At 45.8% G+C, this 19853-nt stretch overlaps 1 protein-coding gene across 1 annotated transcript in view; it reads right to left on the bottom strand.

Moving 5' to 3' along the window:
• SLC22A18 (solute carrier family 22 member 18) overlaps positions 1–19279 on the bottom strand; it is a 58322-nt gene extending 39043 nt beyond the window's left edge. The window contains exons 1-4 of the mRNA XM_062494414.1: positions 19103–19279; positions 17585–17682; positions 15436–15581; positions 14421–14553 (exon numbers count right to left, since the gene is read on the bottom strand). Of these exons, the coding sequence (XP_062350398.1) occupies positions 14421–14553; positions 15436–15581; positions 17585–17682; positions 19103–19276 (551 nt within the window). The 5' untranslated portion in view covers positions 19277–19279. The remainder of the gene's footprint in view (positions 1–14420; positions 14554–15435; positions 15582–17584; positions 17683–19102) is intronic.
• Between the last annotated feature and the right edge of the window lie 574 nt (positions 19280–19853).

Genomic DNA, 19853 nt, shown 5'->3' on the forward strand with positions numbered 1-19853 from the left:
CAGGGCACATCCTTGTGAAGGCACTGCGTGTGCCGCCAGGGCACCAGACTGGTGCTGGAAATGCAGCCAGGGTGTAAATGCATGGTGCAGATGATCAGACTGAAGCAGAGCTATTGTTTCACTTCCAGCATGGGCTGTTTGCCAGATATGTACCTCTGCTGAGAGACAACCGAAACGCATTTGAAACTCTAGAGAATACCCTTCGATTTGGGGGTAGCTGGATTTTAAGGAGAGGGCTGGGCAGTGCTTTAAGGAGTAAGAATCAGATCGTTCAGACACCCTCGCCCTCCCAAAAAAAAAAAAAAAAAAAGTGTCTGGGGACTTTCAGAGTGGCAAAGCAGGCACTACAGGAAGGATGGATGCTGAACGAAGCCCAGCTTCCCAAGCCTAAGGGGGTTCGTTCATGCTGCTGGGAGTGGGGAAGCCGTTTCTCACCAGCATCGGAAGTCGAGTGCTTGGCAACAAGGGAGGCAGCTCTCCCACCACTCTGGTTACACAAACAGCTGCCTTCTGCTGGGTTTCAACATACTTCACTGCTCCAAAAATAATTTCCTGCTTGATTTGATAGCATTAGCAGGAGCACAGAGCGCAGCGGGAGCGATTGTGCCGCTGCACGCTGGCTGCAGGTAGCCACTGGGCTCCAGCAAAAACCCCAATCCCTGTTTTTGGCAGAGGGCCCTGATTGCACAGGAGGGAAGGGAAGCAGGGCAATAGCACAAGCCTCCTCTTCCTCTGTGAGGGGTTTTGACGCAAGCCTGAACAAAAGTACCTGCCACCTTCATCGTTTCAGGCCCCTTTTCCAAAGCTGACAGTTCCCAGCCCTCAGAGCTTGTAACACTCATGGCTTGTAACCAACACTCGGCAGCCAAGCAGGGATCAATGCCAACATAAAGTTCAACGACAAAGTCACTGCTTGCGTGCTGCTCCTGGGCAGAGGTGCTGGAGTTCTCCCACAGCACAAGCAGCAACAAGCTACTATCATGCCTTCTTGCATTCCCCACTGGATGACTTTGTGTCCGCTCTGGAGGCTGTTGGAATAGGACCAGTCCAGCCCAGTGCTTTGGGAGCAGCAGCACTTTCCATTCCTAGCTGGACTGAAATTTGGATATCAAATCTTGCCCTAAGGTGCACCTGATTTCCTGTTCCCTATTCCCAGCCCATTGATCTGCATGCCCCTTCCCCAGGGCCTGCCTTGAGGGGACTCCTTCAGAATTGGAAACCTAAAGCAGTGCAGGGAGTTAAAGATTCCAAGGCCCAGCTCATCAGCACTGCACTCCATGGCCTGTGTCCCACCAGCAGCACAGCACACCAACCTTCCCAGCTCGTGGCCTTCCACAGGGGTGAGCTGGTACCTTCCAGGCAAAGTGCAAGTCATCTTCAGCAAAGAGATGAAACAGCAAAGTAAAACTCAATGGCACTCATTAAAACAGCAGCTGCAAAGCAGGATCCAGGGGTGGAGAGCACAACCACAAACATCAGCATATTTTAAGGTAATCCTCTTATACTTTGAAAGCAAAATTGTGCAATGGCACATGTTTATGCTTATATCTTTTAAGCCCAAAGAGACCGTGAGGGACGATTCCATCTGCCCTGCTCCGGACATGTCTTATCAACCTTGTTTCCCACAGTCATTCATATCACAATGTTTTATGAAAGATATCCCTTGGCCATGACTAGAAGAGTAAAATGAGTGATGAAAACACCACTGCTTTTGAGGAGCTTCAACAGAAACTCACCATGGAAGGTAAAGCCATAAAAAGAGAGGAAGGGTCCCCTCAACATCCTGCACAGGACATAACTTCAGGATGACACTCCAGCTTTCACACATAAGACAAAATATGCATCTGAGCTAACCCAAATGCCAGGTGGGGCCTCTCCTGTCACTGCCACAATGAAAGGGAATAAGCCTGCAAAGAAGGTGACTCCTCAGCTGCTAGAGGACCCGAGCTGGGTGGCAGGACAGGACTGGTGGGAAGAGTGTACAGGCTGGCTTCCATGATCAACTGACCCATGTCTGCAGCAGCAGCTGCTGCTGCTGCCCCCACAGCCCCGGGGAGTGCAGATAAGCAGCAGTTCAGCTTTTCCAGACATAGCACCATTCCTGTTCACAGCCTCTGGGCTTGTCTTTTCAAAAGAAGGAGCTAGGTGTCTATTCTTGCAGGAAACCAGGTGTGTAAACAGTTCAATTAATATACCCAGCAAACTGTGCTCTAGCACAGCAAAGAGGGCTAGTGGAGACAAGCCAAGAGCACAGGAGCTAAGGAAGGAAAATACTTTTAAAGAATATGCCTAATTAGAGATGGGTCTGGGCCAAAAGTTCATATTTGAACACCTGGAATAGCCCAGGGGAGCAGAATGGTAACCTGAACCCAGATCCACATTTTGTAACTCTCTCCTCTCCCAAATGAGGTAAAACCCAGCCACAAAGCCCAACCCACCGTTTGAGCTACAGGTTTCCAAAAGCCAAGGTGTGGAGATCTGACTTTCTCTTTTCAGCCTAATTTTGGCCAAGTCATTGTGCTCAGCTGCTGGTGCCCTCTGTCCCTCTCACCCCACACCAACCAGTGCCCTGTTGTGGGCCCACTCTGCTGCCTTCAAGAGCTCCTCTTGCTCCCTGGCATCCCCGTTTGCTCCAGCAGCCATGGCATCCCCAGCACTGTGACCAAGCCCAGCTTGTCTCTGCACTCCCTTCTCCCTGCCCTCACAGGTAGCAGCTCCTACTCAAAGCAAGAAGCCTGCCCTAACTCAAAGTTAAGTGGCTCCACTCATGCCTGTGAGACAAATATTGGCAGCAAGCCCCAGTTCTGTGCCAAATCCCCAGATTTAGGGCTTGCTTTGAAGGGTACAACCTCCATGTCAGGGAAACCAACCCCCCCACGCCCTTTATGAGTGCTTGCAGAAGAAGCAGACTCCCTTTTCTTCCCTTCAGCTCAGTTTTCAAGAACAGACAACTAAATTTCTCCCACACCTTATCCACTTTTTCAACTGTAGACTTTCTTTATGGTAGAATCACTTTTGACAAAGGAAGGTCAGGCTGATCCCCATAAAATCACCCTGTCACAGGCATGTCACGCATTTCAGACAGCTTGCAAGGCTGACTAAACATTTACTTTTGGATGCTCACTTCCAAAGTCCAGAAATAGATCCCAGTTCTCAGTAAAAGAGAGCCTGAGAGTGCCATCGGATGACTTCACTGCCCTGCCACAGTGTGCCATTTGCATTCCGGCGCTTTGCCCCTCACTGGGTGCCACCACCGAGCTCCCTGTGCATCCCCCTAGAGAGGCGAGGCCTTATCTCCCAGATGGATTATTCTGGGGAGGTATTTGTCACTCCTTTTTCCATCATCCGACCTTGGGTCCTGTTAGGCTGAGGTAAGTGACTAATGCACAGAGCTCTGGATTGCTTTCCCAGTAGGCACCTGGCCTCTCACCAGCATAGCTGGAGAAGAAGAAATGGGATTTGCTCACACTGGATGCTGCAACAGTCAAGGAAGAGTTTGTGTTCTGAAAAACCTTGAAACATTTCAGCTCCACTTCTATTCAGAGCAGTTTTGCACCTTGGATATACTCCTGTAGCTATTGCAAATTCTTCCCTGCTACAGCTGAACCTTCATCTCCAAGAAATATAAAAAAAAATAATTAAAAAAATACCAATCTGGCTATATATAAAAGTACAGGAAAAATTAAATAATGTTTCAAGGGCCAAGAGCCTCTATTTGCAAAGTGCTTGCCACACAGCACCCAGGCATAATCAAAATGATGCAACTTTTGGTAGGGTGTACAGATTACAATCAGGCAATTACACATCCCAGACCGTGTAATCACATGCAATGAGAACACACGTGGGTGTAGTGCCAGGTGTGAGCCCGGTGTCACCAACCACAGGCTCCTCTGGTTACCCAATAGGAGCCATTCAATAAATGCTTTAAAAATGTCTCCTTTTTTAAACATCAATAGGCCCCTCCCCAGAAGAAGGCCTCTTTCTGTCATGAAAAGTAATTCCTGAAAGACTGGGAATCCACCAGGATTGCACTGGAAAACATTAGCCAGAAGAATTGATCTATCATGTGTCTCATATCCAACTGTGTCCAGACAGCTGGAAAGGGGAGGGGAAAATAAACCCATCACACACAAGACAGAATCTGTTTTACAGCTTTATATCAGAAAAGAGCCTCTCCAAGCTTCTGTAGGAAGTAAGTTTAAACATCTGATGCATGAACATCCTCAGCTTTAATAACCATTACTGTCTTTCATCTGCCCTTTTTTAGAAGTCTCAGAACAGCATTTAAGACTGACCTCCTATAAGCATTACTCAGATGCTCCCCAGATGGTTTTTCCAAGGGGATTTCTAATTATTCAGGGTCTTTTAAAGAAATATCCTGCAGGAATCTTTTAGGTTTCTGGGGCTTTCCTTCCTTCCTCTACAAATTTCTTTACCCGGAGCTTGATTTAAAACCAGACTCAAAGGAAACACTTACAATGACTTCAATATGTCTCAGATCACACACCCTGGGGTGAAAGAATTGAACCAAATCCCATAAAAATAAAAATGGTGCAGATTTCAAAGGGATTCACAGTGAAATTTTGTAAAGATGTAATTAGACCAAAAGTTTTAGCTGAGAATATAATGGAATAAAGGAATGTTTAGTGAGACTGAGAAAGTTGACACTGCATATAGACCACAATGGATTGGAGATGCAAACCCCTCTCCTCGAAGAAAATAAATTAAAATCAAAACAACAATTGCTGTAGCAGCAGCTAAACAAGGAAACCTCTGATTCACAAAAACTCTCACAGTTTTCAGATCCTGAAATACCTTAAATGGATTAGACTTCCAAAAGTGCTAAATTGCTATCTGCTGAAAATCCACTTTAGACATCCCCAAGTGGGAGATGAAGAAAATCACAGTCATTTCTGGAAAGGCTGGCAACTGCTTCTGCCTAAGTGGGCAGCTGGAGAGCAGAGCCAAACCCCTTACATGGTGATAAACCAAAGCAAATCATTTGAATGAACAGATAAGCTTTTATCTCTCTCAGGCCATCTGAGCCATCTCCCAAGCCGTAGTTAATAATAAGACATGCTACTCTTCCAAATCTGCTGCTGCATATCCCTCCAAGTGGGATACAACCCCGTAAGATGTTGTTCTGTCACCTGAAAATGCTGACTGGCAAACTGTGCCATGGCACAGACACACTGCTGGCTCAATACACAGTGCTAGTCCTGTGCACTAATGGACTCTCACCATTGGTGTCTGGCTTCTCAGATCCCACCACAAGAATTTCCTTCCTCTTGGATCAACATCTCTGTTTGCAAGCAGTGCTCACGGTAATTTCCTGCACTGCTTGGCACAGCACAGGGCTCAGCCCAAGCAGTCAGGAGCTTGTAATCTGAATGCTATGGAGAACATCTGATAGAATTACAGAATGATTTGGGCTGGAAGAGGCCTTAAAGATCACCTGTTTCCAAACCCTTGCCATGGGCAGGGGCACATCCTACTAGATCCTACTCAGAGCTCCATCCCACCTGGCCTTGAACACCTCCAGGGAATGTAGCACCCACAACAACTGTGTGCCAGTGTCACACCATTCTTAGAGTAAACAATTTATTTTTAACATCTAATCTAAGCCTGCCCTCTTTGAGTTTAAAGCCATTACCTCTTGTCCTGTCACTACACACCCTAGTAAAAAGTCCCCTTATTATCTTTCTTATAGACCCCCTTTATGTACTGGAATGTACTTTAAGGTCTCCCCAGGCTCCTCTCTAAGCTGAAAACCACCAACTCTCAGCTGTCTTCATAGGAGAGATGCTACAGCCCTTGTGGCCCTCCTCTGGATTCCTCCAACAGGTCAACATCCTTCTTATGCTTGGATGCAGCACTCCAGGTGGTCTTGAGAGTGGAGTAGGGGGACAAAATCCCTCCCTCAATCTGCTTGCCATGCTGCTCTTGACGCAGCCCAGGGCACAGTTGGCCCTTTGGGCTGCAAGTGCACATTGCCCAGGTCATGTTGAGCTTCATCTTCCAGAGCAAGGTTTTTCTCCTAGTTCCTGCTTTTGCCTTCTTGGCTGTGACTTGGGCAATGTGGCCGAGGCACTGACCAGTGAAGACCAAGGCACAAACATCATTGATACCTCAGCATTCTCTATATCCTATGTAACCAGGTCTCCTATTTCCTTCTGGAGGGAGTCCACATTTTCCACCATCATCCTGTTATCAACCACATGCCTATAGAAGCTTTTCTTGTTGCCCTTGATGTCATCAGTCAGATTCAATTCTGTCAGAGCTTTTGTTTTCCTAACCTGATCCCTGGCTACTTAAATGATCTTTCTGTATTCCTCCCAGGTTAACTGCCCTTGCTTCCACCCTCAAAAGGCTTCCCTCAAATATCCTCTGAGTTTCTCCAGGAGCTGCTTGTTCATCCATATATTTTTGCCTGACAACTTTGTTGGGATACATCTCTCCAAAGCTTGGAGGAGGTGATCCTTGAATATCAACCAGCTTGCTCAGATCCCTCTTCTCTCCAGGACTTTATCTAATGGTACTTTACCAAGCAGGTCCCTGAAGAGGCCAAAGTCTGTTCTCCTGAAGTCCAGGGCAAGAAGCTTGCTCTGCACCCTCCTTGATGCACTAAAGTTCTCAAACTTCAGCATTCCATGGTCACTGCAGCCAAGGCTGTCCCTGAGTTTCATCTCCACCAGCCTTTCCTCGCTGTTGAGAAGAAGGTTCAGCATAACACCTCTCCTCATTAGGTCCTGTATGACCTGGAGCAGGAAGCTCCATCTCCTGCACTTATGCCCAGTTTTGTTGTCTCTCCCAGGACCAGAGCTTGTGAACATGAGGCCACTCCTATCTGAAGAGAGGATGTTATTTGCTCAGTCACCCTTGTTGGAAGGCCTACAGCAGACCCATGCTGTATGTCACCTGTCCTGTCCTCCCTTTAATCCTGACCCATAAATCCTTGGTCATCTCTTCATCCATCCCCAGGCAGAGCTCCATGCACTCTAGCTGCTCACTGACAGGACTCTGAGGAACACCAATAAGTTTCTGATGCTGGAAATACCTTCTTGCTTGGCTGCACTATCCCATGGTTTGTCAGGTGGAAGAGACAAGCCCCAACAAGTGCCAGGAGTAGCCTGGAGATGGCCATTCAGAAACTCCTTTGCCCTCTGGCCGCATCCACTGCCCAAATGCTTCACATACCTTTGGCTCTGGTGGTGTGGCTGTGAGCAGTTTCATAAGGAGACTGAGAGGAAACAAAAACCTTGGGTGGGGCCACAGAAGCTGGTGTAGGTTCATGAGAAGGGCACACCCATTTCATTTCATTCTAGACATCCTATTCAAGCAGACTGGCCTTCAGCCTGGCCATCAAGTGACCTGACACGTTGTGACAATGGGGTGTTGCATCTCTCCAGCCACCCAACAGCCTCCTGCTCATCCCACCAGTCCAGCAGTAATGGCCAAGAAAAGCACAGGGAATGGCTTAAAAGCCAAGACCAAAGCTTTACAAAAGGGCTGCTTTTCCACCCATCCTTTACAGCAACCACATTTCAGGCAGGAGGAAACCAGGAGAGCATCAGCAGTGGGTGTGCTGTGCCTTCTTCCCCTGTGGCAAATGAAGGACTGTTTGGAAACACTCCTTCCTTGCAGCCCAAGCCCCTTGGCATCCTAATCTTACTGCCCCAGGTGACACAATACATCTAAAATCACTAAGTCTGTCTCTTGCAGAGCTTCACTCCTCATCTCCCTAACTCCAGGAGTCTTAACTCCTCCCAGTCCACCCTTCATATGCCACATCCACACATTTCCGTTCATCCTGACCCTCCCTCCCTCCCTTCCCACACAAGCACCACATCCTTCCTGCCCTGGCCTCGCCACAAAGCTGGGTTTGTTCACTGAAGCAGATCAGAATGAAACATAAGCATGACCCTTTGAATCAAAAGGATTAGGAGAAGGAGAGAGCTGCCCATTTGAATACGTACAAACACAAAGGGAGGAAGGTAGAGCCACCTCAGGTTGCCCTGGAGGTCACTCTGCTAGGTCTTGCTGGGCTCAGACCTGCACTGTAGCCACAGCCTCAGGGAATCTTCCATGACAAAAAAAAACCCCAAAAACAACTCCAACCTGGCACTGACTCTTACAAACAACTAAGGCAAAAAAAAAAAAGGGAAAAAAAGAAACAAGCCCCCCAGAATGGGATGGCAATTAGGCTTACAAAGACTCTGCCTGCCAAGGGCACCAGGGAATGAAAAAGAGAATACATCCAGGAAAAGCAGGATGTACTCCCTCAAGGTAGTAGATATTTGCATGAGCATGCCTCGTGATAGAGAAAGTCTGCATCCCAAAGGCTGTGTGATCTAAATAGCAATATTGTAAATGTGTTGGATGAGGGAAGGAAACACTATCTCATTGCTCTGTATTATGCATGAGAAACAGCAGTGCAGAGGGATGGGATAACTCACTCCCATCACAGGAAAATCACAGCAGAGCCAAGTCCCAAATCCCAATTCAGAGACTTAACCACAGGCTATTCTGTATTTTCTATTTTCTGTTAACAAAGTAAACAGTATTTTCCTGGATTTCAATCCCCAGTGATACTGCTGGATTTGCTGCCCAGTCGTGAAACATTCCAGGAGTGGGAACAGCAGATGAAGCTCCAGTGAGTCATGAGCAGACACTGCCTCATTGTGCAACCTGGGCTGTGAGGGTCATGTTCAGCTCTCCAACTCGACCTCTGCTAGCAAGGCCAGACCCAAAATACTTCGTGCCTTTTTATAAAATTCCCATTTTGCTTCCATTGTGGGTTTTTTGCCCCCACTTTTTACTTATTCCTTAGGGTTTTTAAGCCAAGCTTAACAAGAAAAATCAGCCACCACCTCTGCACACAGCCTAGCAGGGACATGGTTAACAACAGACCAGGCAGGGCCCTGAACTGCACAGGACCCAGGGCTTTCAAAGCCTCAGGAGAGGGGAGCAGTGTTCAGACATCCATAATTGTTTAGCAGAGCTGACTCCACAAACACACACGCTTCTGATTGCAATCTGGCGACCACGCACACACACCAGCGTTTCACTCTCCCACCGCCCCCTCACTTTCTGACTCCAGGCATGGGGTGGCGAGGCAGGGCAGCCTCCCCCAGTGCACAGGCAGGATGAAAGCTGGAAAAGGCAGCAGGGAAATTTCCTTAGCTCCCCTGGAGGTATCCTTCCCCCTCTGCCTTTTATCTTCTATCTGTCTGTTTTCTTGGGTAACTGCTGTCAGCCCATGGAGGGACACCAGACAAATCCTGTCAGGAGTCCCTCTTTCCATGGCTGTTATAGGAAGAAGCTCTGGATAGCTGGATACTTTTTCTTTTTTCCCCTAAAATGCATTTTCACCATGATTACTTTGGGAAAATGAAGCAGCTAACCCCTAAAGGCAGAGATGCCCAGGAGGTAAGAGAGTGCTGTGGGGAAATGGGGAACCATCCCCTGTGAGCTGGCACAACCACACTCAGCCCTCCCAATATAATCCCTCTAGAAGGCTAAAAGTAGGAATGAAGGTTTTGAAGGAAAATGGAGAACACACGTGATAAGGCTGAGGAAGGGGCTGCCAACAGGCCCCCCCATTAGCTTAACCTAAGCCTAGCCCTCCTAAGCCATACCCCATAGCCTTGGCGGCCACAAGGCATGGGCTCTTCCTCCCAAGAGCTGCTGGCTCCTGTCCTAAATCCCACTCTTCCTCCCTTGGGAAAGGGCCCCACCTACGGGTGAAGGACCAAGCAGGAGCTCCTGGCCCCATCATCACACCTCCCTCACTCCCTCTGGAGTTCCGAGCAGGGGTTGTAGGGCAAGCACAGCAGAGCCAGGTTTGCTGAAGACGTGCTAAGAGGGAACAAAAGGGCACCTGTGCCGTGATGGTGCCATCTTCCAGTGGGTACACAGCAGAAAGCCAGGGCACCCAAACCTAAAACCTGGTGGCCTAAACGTGGGAGGCAGGTTAGAGGTTTGCAGGAAGGAAGAGCTGGGGAAGAGCTTAGTGCAGACCTATGTGTTGTGTGAATGCAGTACAGATGGAAAACTATTCAGGACATGCATCCTGGTGACTTCTGGTAAATTCACAGTCCAGCATCAAATTGCAGGACCCCAACCACAGGTACAGTGTGCTGATGGTCAGAAGTGTGTTCTGGGACTTGGGTGTCAAGCAAGAAAAAGCTTGGGAAGCAGACTGTTCCCTGAACTGCTTCAGGACTGCTTCTTGAGGAGGTAAAGGATGCTGTAGAACCACCTGTGCCTCTCTGTCAACCACAGAGTCTGAACAGCAAATTTAGGTGTGGTTGTCTCACCTGTAGATGTCTAAGATTAGATGAACTCCACCCAAAGTGCGCTGAGGCATTTCTTAGGTTCAAGAATAGGTTAAACAAGTCATCAGAACTAGAAAACTCTGGTGCTGGGAAGAGAGGACAGAAGAGCCCTAGACCTGACTTCTGAACCAACAAGTTGTTGAAGGACAACATCCATGATCCTCTATCACAGGATTTGCAGATAAACCTTGGAGCCGTGGCTTCCAAATTATGACGGCTGCCATGCAGAGTAAGTGATATGAAAAAACCTTTAGATTCTGTTTTATTTTTTTCAGAGAAGGCCACAGCTGAGGGTGTCTACGCCTTCCCCAAGACATCAGCCCCCTGACAAACAGCCCATTTCCTCTCCTGTCCCTACTCCTGCCGGGGCACCACAGAGCTCAGCCAGCAGGGACAGACCATGTTGCAGATTATGGATAATTTGCTTGCTGGCAAGCAGACTCCACCTCCCTTTCTCCCAAATGCCTTGACACAAAGGACAAAGCAATGCCTGTACAAGCATCACCAGTCCTTGATGCTTGGCCGATCAACATCATCCCAGGCAGAGAAAGTTTTTTCTGGAAGGGAGCAGGAGCAGCTCCCAGAAGCAGAATGCCCTGCTTTGTCCCAAAATGCAGCACAACCCTTTCACCCTTTGCCATGATCCCACCCGCCTTCCCAGCTCCCAGCCTTCAGTCCTTTTAACACCCACAGTTTTTCCACTCTGCTGCGAAGCCATGAGAAATTCCCTCCCAAAGGACTTTGTTCAAATGGGTTTTTGGGAAAAAAAAAATGCAATTCCCTACTCCAGGCAAACAAGCTCCTTCTTTTCCCCATGAGGAAGAAGGATAATAGCACAGCCAGGGGAAAAAAACCCCAAAAAACCCCCCAAAAGAACAACAACCCAACTAACTATCCCCAAAGCCTCATGTAATCAAAAGAATAATTGCTCCAAGAGATTTAAATCTACAGCTGAGTCACTAAAATGAAGAAATGTCTCCATGTCCATAGAAAGCAAACAATTCTTGGGTCATGCAGCAGAGATTCTCTATGGCCTTATTAGAAGGAAAGAAAAAAAGCGGCCAAATGTAATTAATCATAGTCCCAGAAGAAGGAATGAAATCTCTGTAATTAACTACCTAGACTCATCTTTCCACTTTTGAAAACTAATCCAGCTGCCTGCTTTCAGCTTTCACCCACAGGGCTGCCACAAAAGTCTGCTGCAAATACCAAATCACCTCTCTTTAGGGGTGCACTCACCTGCAGCAAGTGGCCCCCACAACAGTTTTGCAGAAAGTGTACAGGGAGGGAGGATCTCTGCAGGGTGCAAACAGAACTCCTTTTCTTAGTCACCTTCTGTGGATGAACTGTTAGGGAGTTTGCACTCTCCAAGAACCTGTGTAGCCCTCAGCTGACCTACAGGAGTTATTTTCAAGCTAAGTATTTTATACCCACAGTCCTGACCCAACTGATCAATTACCAGAAAACACCAATTAAGAAAAGAATAAAAAGCATAAAAAATGAAAACACTTTTTAAATTATTACGACTTGAAAGTTTGCGATGTGTTAATAAATTGGCTTATACTTCATCCTCAGGTGGTGAAATTTTCCTGACCATCAAAGTTTTGGAAAATATGGGGGGAAAATAGAGCACTTTAACGAGAAGAAGAGGAAGGGCTGGAGCTGGCAGTTACAGCTCAATAGCAGAGGTCATGATATAACATCCAAAAAATCCTATGCAAATCAGAACAAGACATTCGACTTCCCCACAGCTCCCTCAATAAATAAGGATTGACAAATATTATTCCAACAATGAAAACAATAACAGACCAGTTATTTAGGTCAAATCCATCAATGGTAACTGCAATACAGAAGAATAATACCAAAATTACATCAGCTGAGGAACTGAGACTGATTTCTACTCCTTCTCTTGCATACAAAGCATTGCTAACATATGAATAATGCTGTCAACAGCACATGGGGAATGCTGGCCAGCTTTGTGGTGAGGGAAAGCAAAGTACACAGAGTGGACAGAAATCTCCAGCTTTGCTCTTCCATGACACAGCAGAATCGCTTCTTTTCAATGGAAGGTGATTGGGTCATTCTTCCGAGCTAAAAAAAAACCAAAACCTGGAAGTGATTACGGAGCTCCAAGTACAGCTGGGGCCTTCCTGTACAAATGTGGGAAACAGGGAGGGAGGCTTAGGAGCTAGGCTGTAGGATACAGCAGCAAGGTCGAGGAGCCTCAGGCACATCCATAAGGCAACACACTTCCCTTTCCTTTTTCCTTTCCCCTTTCCTTTCCCCTTCCCTCTCTCCCGTCCAGGAGGTGAGGCAGAGCCATCCGGAGGGGATGGCGATGCTCCAGGGGCTGTTCCCTGGCACAGAGCTGGTGCCAGCTGAATCCCTGCTGTCCACCCGTATCAGCCAACGCGCTAAAGCCCGCCGGATTGTTCCTCTAATCTCTGCACTGAAATCTGGCAGAGGAGCTAAACACGGTGGGGTTTGGCCGCAGCAAACCTTCCTGCCAAACGCCCAGAGTGGCTTTCTAAGCCTGAAGCTGCTGTTTATCAAATCCTAGCGACCCTCCCTGCCGCCAGCACGGTAGAGCTCTTGCTAACAATTCCCTGATCCCATCCTTGCAGGGGGATGCACAGCTCCCGATGCTGCCGGCAGATGCTTTCCCCAGCCCTGCAGAGCAGGGATGCTCGGCTGCCAGGCAGGAGCAGCGAGCCGAAGCTGCCCTCCGCAGGATGCCAGGGAAACAGCCCCAGCCCGGGAATGCCAAGAGCCAGGTCGTTTTCCACGTGCGGCTGCTTTACTTCCCCGTAATCACGGACAAGGCTCGCTCTTCTCAGCGTTGTGCTGCACGCACTAAGTTTAAGGTCCAGAAGCTTTCCTGGGAGCCTCCCGTTGTCTGTCAGCACCACGCCGTAAGATCCAAAAGCTAGACTGCCTTCAGGTCAATGTCCCTGACTAATTAAATGAAACAGGAGAGTCTCTCCCTCTGCTGCTATTCCATAAACCTGTGACTGATGCACACAGTGGAAAGCCAAACCCCATAGATTTTTGCTAAATAACAATGCTGCTTCTATGCTGATGTTTAAATGTCGGCATATAACCAAAGCTGAGAACTGAGGTAACCTTTATTTCAGTTAACACATAAAGGTGTGTTAACGTGCAATCACTGTATTTGATTAAAAATAATATTTATTAAGTACTTATTATAAATACTTTTAAATGCTGATCAGTTAATATTATGTATGTCTCCAATTTTAATTTTATGTAACCATGTAATAACTACAAAATGAATACTCCTGGTCAGTTTTGTGTCACTTGGCCAACACTGCCAAGGGTACAGCAGCCAACAGGTTTTAGGGCTGCTCCCTAAGGTTACAAGGTTAAAGTGCTCTACTCAACCTATGAAAGGATTTCACACACAAACTAGCATCGGTGCAGCACCTGAATGCACAATGGGGTTCAGAGAGCAGCACATGACACCCCACATCATTATCCACTGCGCCCCATGCAAAACACCCAGGAAAAGATGTAGGACCATAGACAGCCCACAGAGCTTAAGGCACTAGGACAAGTCTGAGAGTGATTGTCACCCACGATCCTACACTGTAGAGTTATTTTAACCTGAGTCTGCAGAAGCAAGTATCCATAGTAAAGAGAAGTAGAGCAAAATAAAAGCCTGAAAGTTCACAAGGGATTTTATCCCACATCAGAGCAATGCTGGGGGAATCCCTCCAAGGAGATTACAGCCACATGCCTCAATATCATCTCTTAAAAGCTGCTTTTCAGCATTCTAAGCTCCAAAGACAAGACAATCAGGAGAAAGACAGAATCCACTTCTAAATCCAGTTCGTTTTTAAATGTATTTAAATAGGTTGAAGGTGAGATTTTCAACAAGATCTCCTTGAAAACAGTGGGAGTATTCTTTGTAGCAGCATGGAGAGCAAAATTTTGTGTTCTGGTATGGTCCTCTACTGCCACCAGGAGTAAGCATCAAAAGCTGTAGGGCAGCAAAATATCCCTTAGCAGCTCCCTCAATGATTAATGATTGCAACAAAATCAATACCAAACAAACAGGCCACTCACCCAAATTTGGTAGACAGAACACCTCCCATGGCAGAGCCAGCAATGATGCCCACTCCAAAGCAAAGGCCCAGCTTCCCCAAAGCAGCAGCACGTTGGGAAGGAGTAGTCATATCTGTAATAACCTTCTGAGCACCTGCAGGGGGGAAAAATAGCCCTTAAAAGAACCTTGCCACAGGGTTTGAGCAGATGCACCAGAGCTCCTGTGGTTTTATTGCTAAGCCATTAAGAGCTTTGTGGGGGTTTTTTGATTGTTTGGTTTTTTTTGTTTATTTGTTTTTTTTTTTCTCTCCGATTAAAACTTTTCTGGGCTGATTTCTGGTTAGAGGCAATTTCTCCAGCTTTTAATTTTCATACTTTGTGTGGAAGAGGGCCTCCAAATAAGCACAGTCACTCTTCTCTGGGAGCCCCACAGTCCATCAGTTTTGAACACAACACCCCCCAGTCATTAGAAACAGAACCATTCAAACAAACCACGAGTGTCAGGAAGTGTTATCAACTTGATTTCTCTTGCATGAGTTACATGGACTTCAAGTAGCTGAAGTTTATGTCTTTTACATGAAAAATATAGGAAACATCAGTCAGAACAGCTTGGTGGGTAATGGAAGGTATTTTTCTAATAATGTTTAATTTTTACCAGCATGCTCATTTTACCAGGAGAAAGGGCAAATCTTTCAAGTAAAACATCCTGGTTGCAAGAAGGCAGCTGAAAAGTCTGGGATAACACTGCTGCCAGCACAAGTGACTTGCACCCATGTCTGGACAATCAAGGCAAAACAATTTCCTCAGGATTATACAGGAAGACGGGCCTGGAACTCAGACTAAGAAGCACTGCTTTCCACAGGCAGTAGATCTGCTGCTTCATGTTCCCACCATTTCATCTCTGAGGACCATTACATATTCCTCCTGCCTTCCTTCATGCTGTTGAACCCGCTGACTTCCACTAAAACAAGCAAGAAGGGAGGGAATCATGCAGTAAAAGCAATTTGGAAAGCTACTCATCCCTGACTGACCTTACCTGGTATCCCATGCATGAACACTCCTGGCAGCCTGGAGAGGAAGAGGAGGGGGATGCTGGTGGAGAGGGACATAAGCAGGAAGAAGATGCTTCCAGATGTACAGGAGAGAATTAAGGCTGCTCGGGCACCAAACTGATCTGCAAACCTGGTACAGAAATGGCACAAGGTTGTCAGTTTTCTCTTCAGGTTTTAAAAAAATAAGAGTTCTCAATTTTAAATTAATTTTGCTCATATTTAAGGGGAAAAACCACCACCACAACTAAACACACTAACAAAAAACACAAACCCCCCAGGCCCCAAAACACAAACAGGCAAAACCCCCAGTCAGATCAGGTTTTGACCCAGCTCTGGCTCTTTGCTGTAATTCAACTCCAAAAAGCTTAAAAAGCTTAAGTAGGACAAAGTCTGAGAGTACCACAGAATGGGTTCTGAGCAACAGGGACTAAGATGATCATAAAATAGGCCTTAGAGTTTCTCATTGCAATTCCTCTTTCCTTCACTTTATTGAAGCTGCATATTGCAGTTAGCAGATGAATATTATCTTGCATAGAAACTAGCTGTACTTACACTAAGAACAACCCCCTTTAAAATGCCAGGGTTGGTCTAAAAACAGAGTTAAGATTAAGTAATTAAAATTAAAAATTAAAATTTTAAAATTAAAAAATTAAAATTAAAAATTTTGTGTTAAGGTCAAAACTTTGTTGTTCACATGTAAGCCAGGGCAGTTTATATTTGCTGTTTGTAACCTAAAGACTACAAATCATTACATTGTTGGTATAGGAATTTTTGTTTTGTTATTTCGATGTACAAAGACAGTGCTTTATCTTTTCATGTCTTTTTAGGAGCATCAAGCAAGAACACAAAAAACAGCTAAGAAACACATTCTCTCTTATCCCCTTTCTTCCTATTTTCTATTTAATCTATCCCTATACCCTCATCAAAGAAGTCTTATGTCTAGAAAAACGCTTTTTATCTCAAACCTGCATCACAAATTTTGTCTTCAATCTGGCAAAGGACACCTTGAGTCCCAGAGAGATTCTGGTTTGCCATTTTCCTTCCCTTCAGCAGTGATTCTGGATATTAGTGAATGACATGCACGAAGGAGAACCAGATTTCAGATGGCACCAGATCCAGGACAGAAATACTACTTTAGGTTTGTGTATTAATAGGAAAAGCATTAAAAGCAAGACCCTTTGCACCATCTCCATTCTTAGAAACGAATCTTCTGCTAAGAACTACTGTAGAATCAAACGTTGCTGTTATTTTTTGAAAATGTGTCCAAGGGCTGAGATCAGATCCTCAAAGTGCCACACTCCACATACCAGAGGATCCTGTACAGCTCCCAGTCTACATCAGCCAGAAAAGTAAATTCCCTGCAGGTAAACTGAAGCACACAGCAGCTCCCTGTCCATTTATTAATGTATTAATCAGTAGCAGGAGAAATTATATTTTCTCAGTGTCATTTTAGTTTTCTGCCACTGAATTACACTTATCCTTCAGGAGTTTATTTCTCCTAGTCTTTAGGAATGCATTCTCCCACCACTCAAATTTTTTAGGGCTATTTACATTTCATTAGGAACAGGAAAGTCTGTTCCATGAGGTAAAGAGGCAGAAAACCCAAGACTTCTCCACTCTTTTCTTATTTGATAGCTAAGTTTATAGACATTCTTAGAAGTTCTTAAAGGCCCATGCAAGTCTAAATTTGTATTCAACGGGGTTGCAGATTCAGCTGATGAAATGACACAAATGACACAATATTGTAATTGACAGCTCTACTTACCATCAAGAAATATCTTCCTTTTTTTTTCCCCCCAGTCACAAGACATTTCTAAGATTACACATGGCTATAAAACATTTGCAGGATTAAGCTGTTAGGACCTGGGCTCCGAGTACTCTGGTGGTTTAAGACCACTCCCAGGATATTGTTACACTTAAATGTGTGTCATTAAAATGTATCTAAGTTAATATAAAGGCTGCTTCTATGCTGCAGTATTTCTAACAATAGCATTTATTTTTCCCTTGCTCATTATGAAATCCACAAACATTTCAACAGGACCACAAACCAGAACTGAATTATTTTTATGAAAGTGTAAAAATGCCTGGCCTTTTTCAGCTATGTAAAAGGTCATGAGAATTATTCTCACTTACCTTCCAAAAATGTAACCTCCCACAAGCTGGAGGACACCAAAGATGGTCTGGAGATAGCCAAACCCCACTGAATCCAAACCTAGGCTCTTTGCCAAGTACTAAAAATGAAAACAAAACAAAACAAAAAAACCCCACCAAATCAAAAAAAACAAAACCAACAAATAAATGGAAAAGAAACATGCTATTTATTAATATATGCTAAATATATTTTTATTTATTTATTTAAAACATCTTAATATCTGTGTGAAGAGGATCACAGCTCCAAATAACCACTTCCTTCAATTCCCCACCCCTGTAGAGGAAACCTTCATTGGGCCAGGCACTAGCAGCTTAATAGAGACCAAATGTCTCTGTTCCACACCCTGGAGAACAGGGAGCTGTGATCAAAACCACCAATTTTGCACCAGGTGACAAGTTTGTATCACCATTTGCCTTTGCATTTCAACATAGCTGAACGTATTCAGCAGCTGCTAAATTGGACAAAAGAAGTTTTAAATGCCTTCCTGCCTCCAGTCCCTGGAACAGCCCAGTCACCCTCTGGGAGATGACTGTGGAAGTCTTGGAGCTGTTGTTTAATCAAGCAAGACAGAATTGATGCAAGTACTACATGAGCAAATAGCAAATATTGCTGGATGGTACACCCACAGCCTGAGCTTGCAGAAAACACAGATGCACACCTTGAAGAGCCAATGGGCAGTTATTTCTGATTCATGTGTTTGTTGTGTCGTGTTTTTATTTAGCCTGGAGGCGCAGGGAGACCTTATCTCTCTCTACAGCTGCCTGAAAAGGATTGGTAGCCAGGTGGGGCCAGTCTCTTCCCACAGGTAACTAGCAATAGGACAAGAGGAAATTACCTCAGGTTGTGGCAGGGATGGTTTAGATTAGATCCTGCTAAATGTTTCTGCACTAAGAGCATTGTCAAGCACTGAAACAGAGTGCCCAGGGAAGTGGAGGAATCACCATTGCTGAAAGTATCTTAAAAATATGTAGATGTGGCACTCAGGGACATGGTTTGGTGGTGGACTTGGCACTGTTAGGTTTATGATTGGACTCAATGATCTAAAGGGCCTTTTCCAACCAAAAGCCCTCACTGACTCTATAAAATCAGACAGAAGAGTCCAGTAAAAGTGAAAAGCAATGAATCCCACTGAGCTGGTAAATTACGTACTCAGAAAAATCTACCTTTGATCTGAAACTTCTGCTTCCTGATAGCTGCTGGACGGGTCACTCACACTCCATGCAAGAAGATACAAACCATGACAGCTTCACCCCCAGCCCTCAGGCCAGGAAAGGGCTCTAGGTGCTACTGCAGCCCAAGAAATAGAGCAGCTTTTATGGCCTGGGTGTACTCTGGACAGAGACACAGCCTGCCTGCTTGGTAAGAATACCAAGTATTCCTTTCAGTTTCAAGGACACCTTTCCTCTTTCCTGCTAACAACTATCTTCTGACTTTGCCAGGAAGCTACAGAGCCCGGCATTGAAAGAAATGTGCTGTGAAGCAAGAGAACCCATACTCACAGGCACGACTCCCATCTGCATGAAGAGAAAAGTCAGGTCTAGGGCTGCAATCAGGTAGGCAACACGGATCACTTGTCCCCTTTTGGCCTCTCCCATGCAGCCACGCTCTCCCAGGGTCTCATTCCTCATTCCTGAGGCTTCTTCCTCACCTCCAGAGGTGGTCTTTGCATTCATAGTGCTCACAGAATGACTTGTTGCAGGATGGGCTGGCAAATGACACGAAGGCACTTGCTAGCTGTGAATGTGAGGCATAGATAAGGCACACAAGCTGTGTGCACAGTTCAAAGCTTACTGTGTGAAAGGTGCTAAGCCAGCATGCCACTGATTTATTCTTTCTTTTTCTCCTCTTCCCTTTGCTTACTTGCTAGGCAGGACCAAAGGTAGCCATGAATCAAACCACTGATCTGGTTCTTCAGCCTTGTCCCAGGTGGGCTCACTGCAGGTCACAACAAAGTGCCATCACAACAAGATCAGCTGGAGTGTCCCGGTGAAGCCAAAGTGAACATTGCCCCAAACAAGAGCACGTGATAAGCTCTTCAACTCTTTTAACTGTTTCACTTCCTTCACTTCCATTGTCCCCAGTGGCTCAGGAGAGATGGCTGTTTTAATTCTTCAGGAAAGGCACTTTGCTTTTATTTTTGGAGGTTGCAAGTGAAGCTTGCAGCAGAACAGCTATTTCCAGTTCCAGCAGGTTTATGCAGATCCTGGAGGAAACACAGGTCTTGCATGTAGTTAGAGCCCCTCTCATCAC

This window comes from Cinclus cinclus, chromosome 6, assembly GCF_963662255.1.
Source record: "Cinclus cinclus chromosome 6, bCinCin1.1, whole genome shotgun sequence".
NCBI lineage: Eukaryota > Metazoa > Chordata > Aves > Passeriformes > Cinclidae > Cinclus > Cinclus cinclus.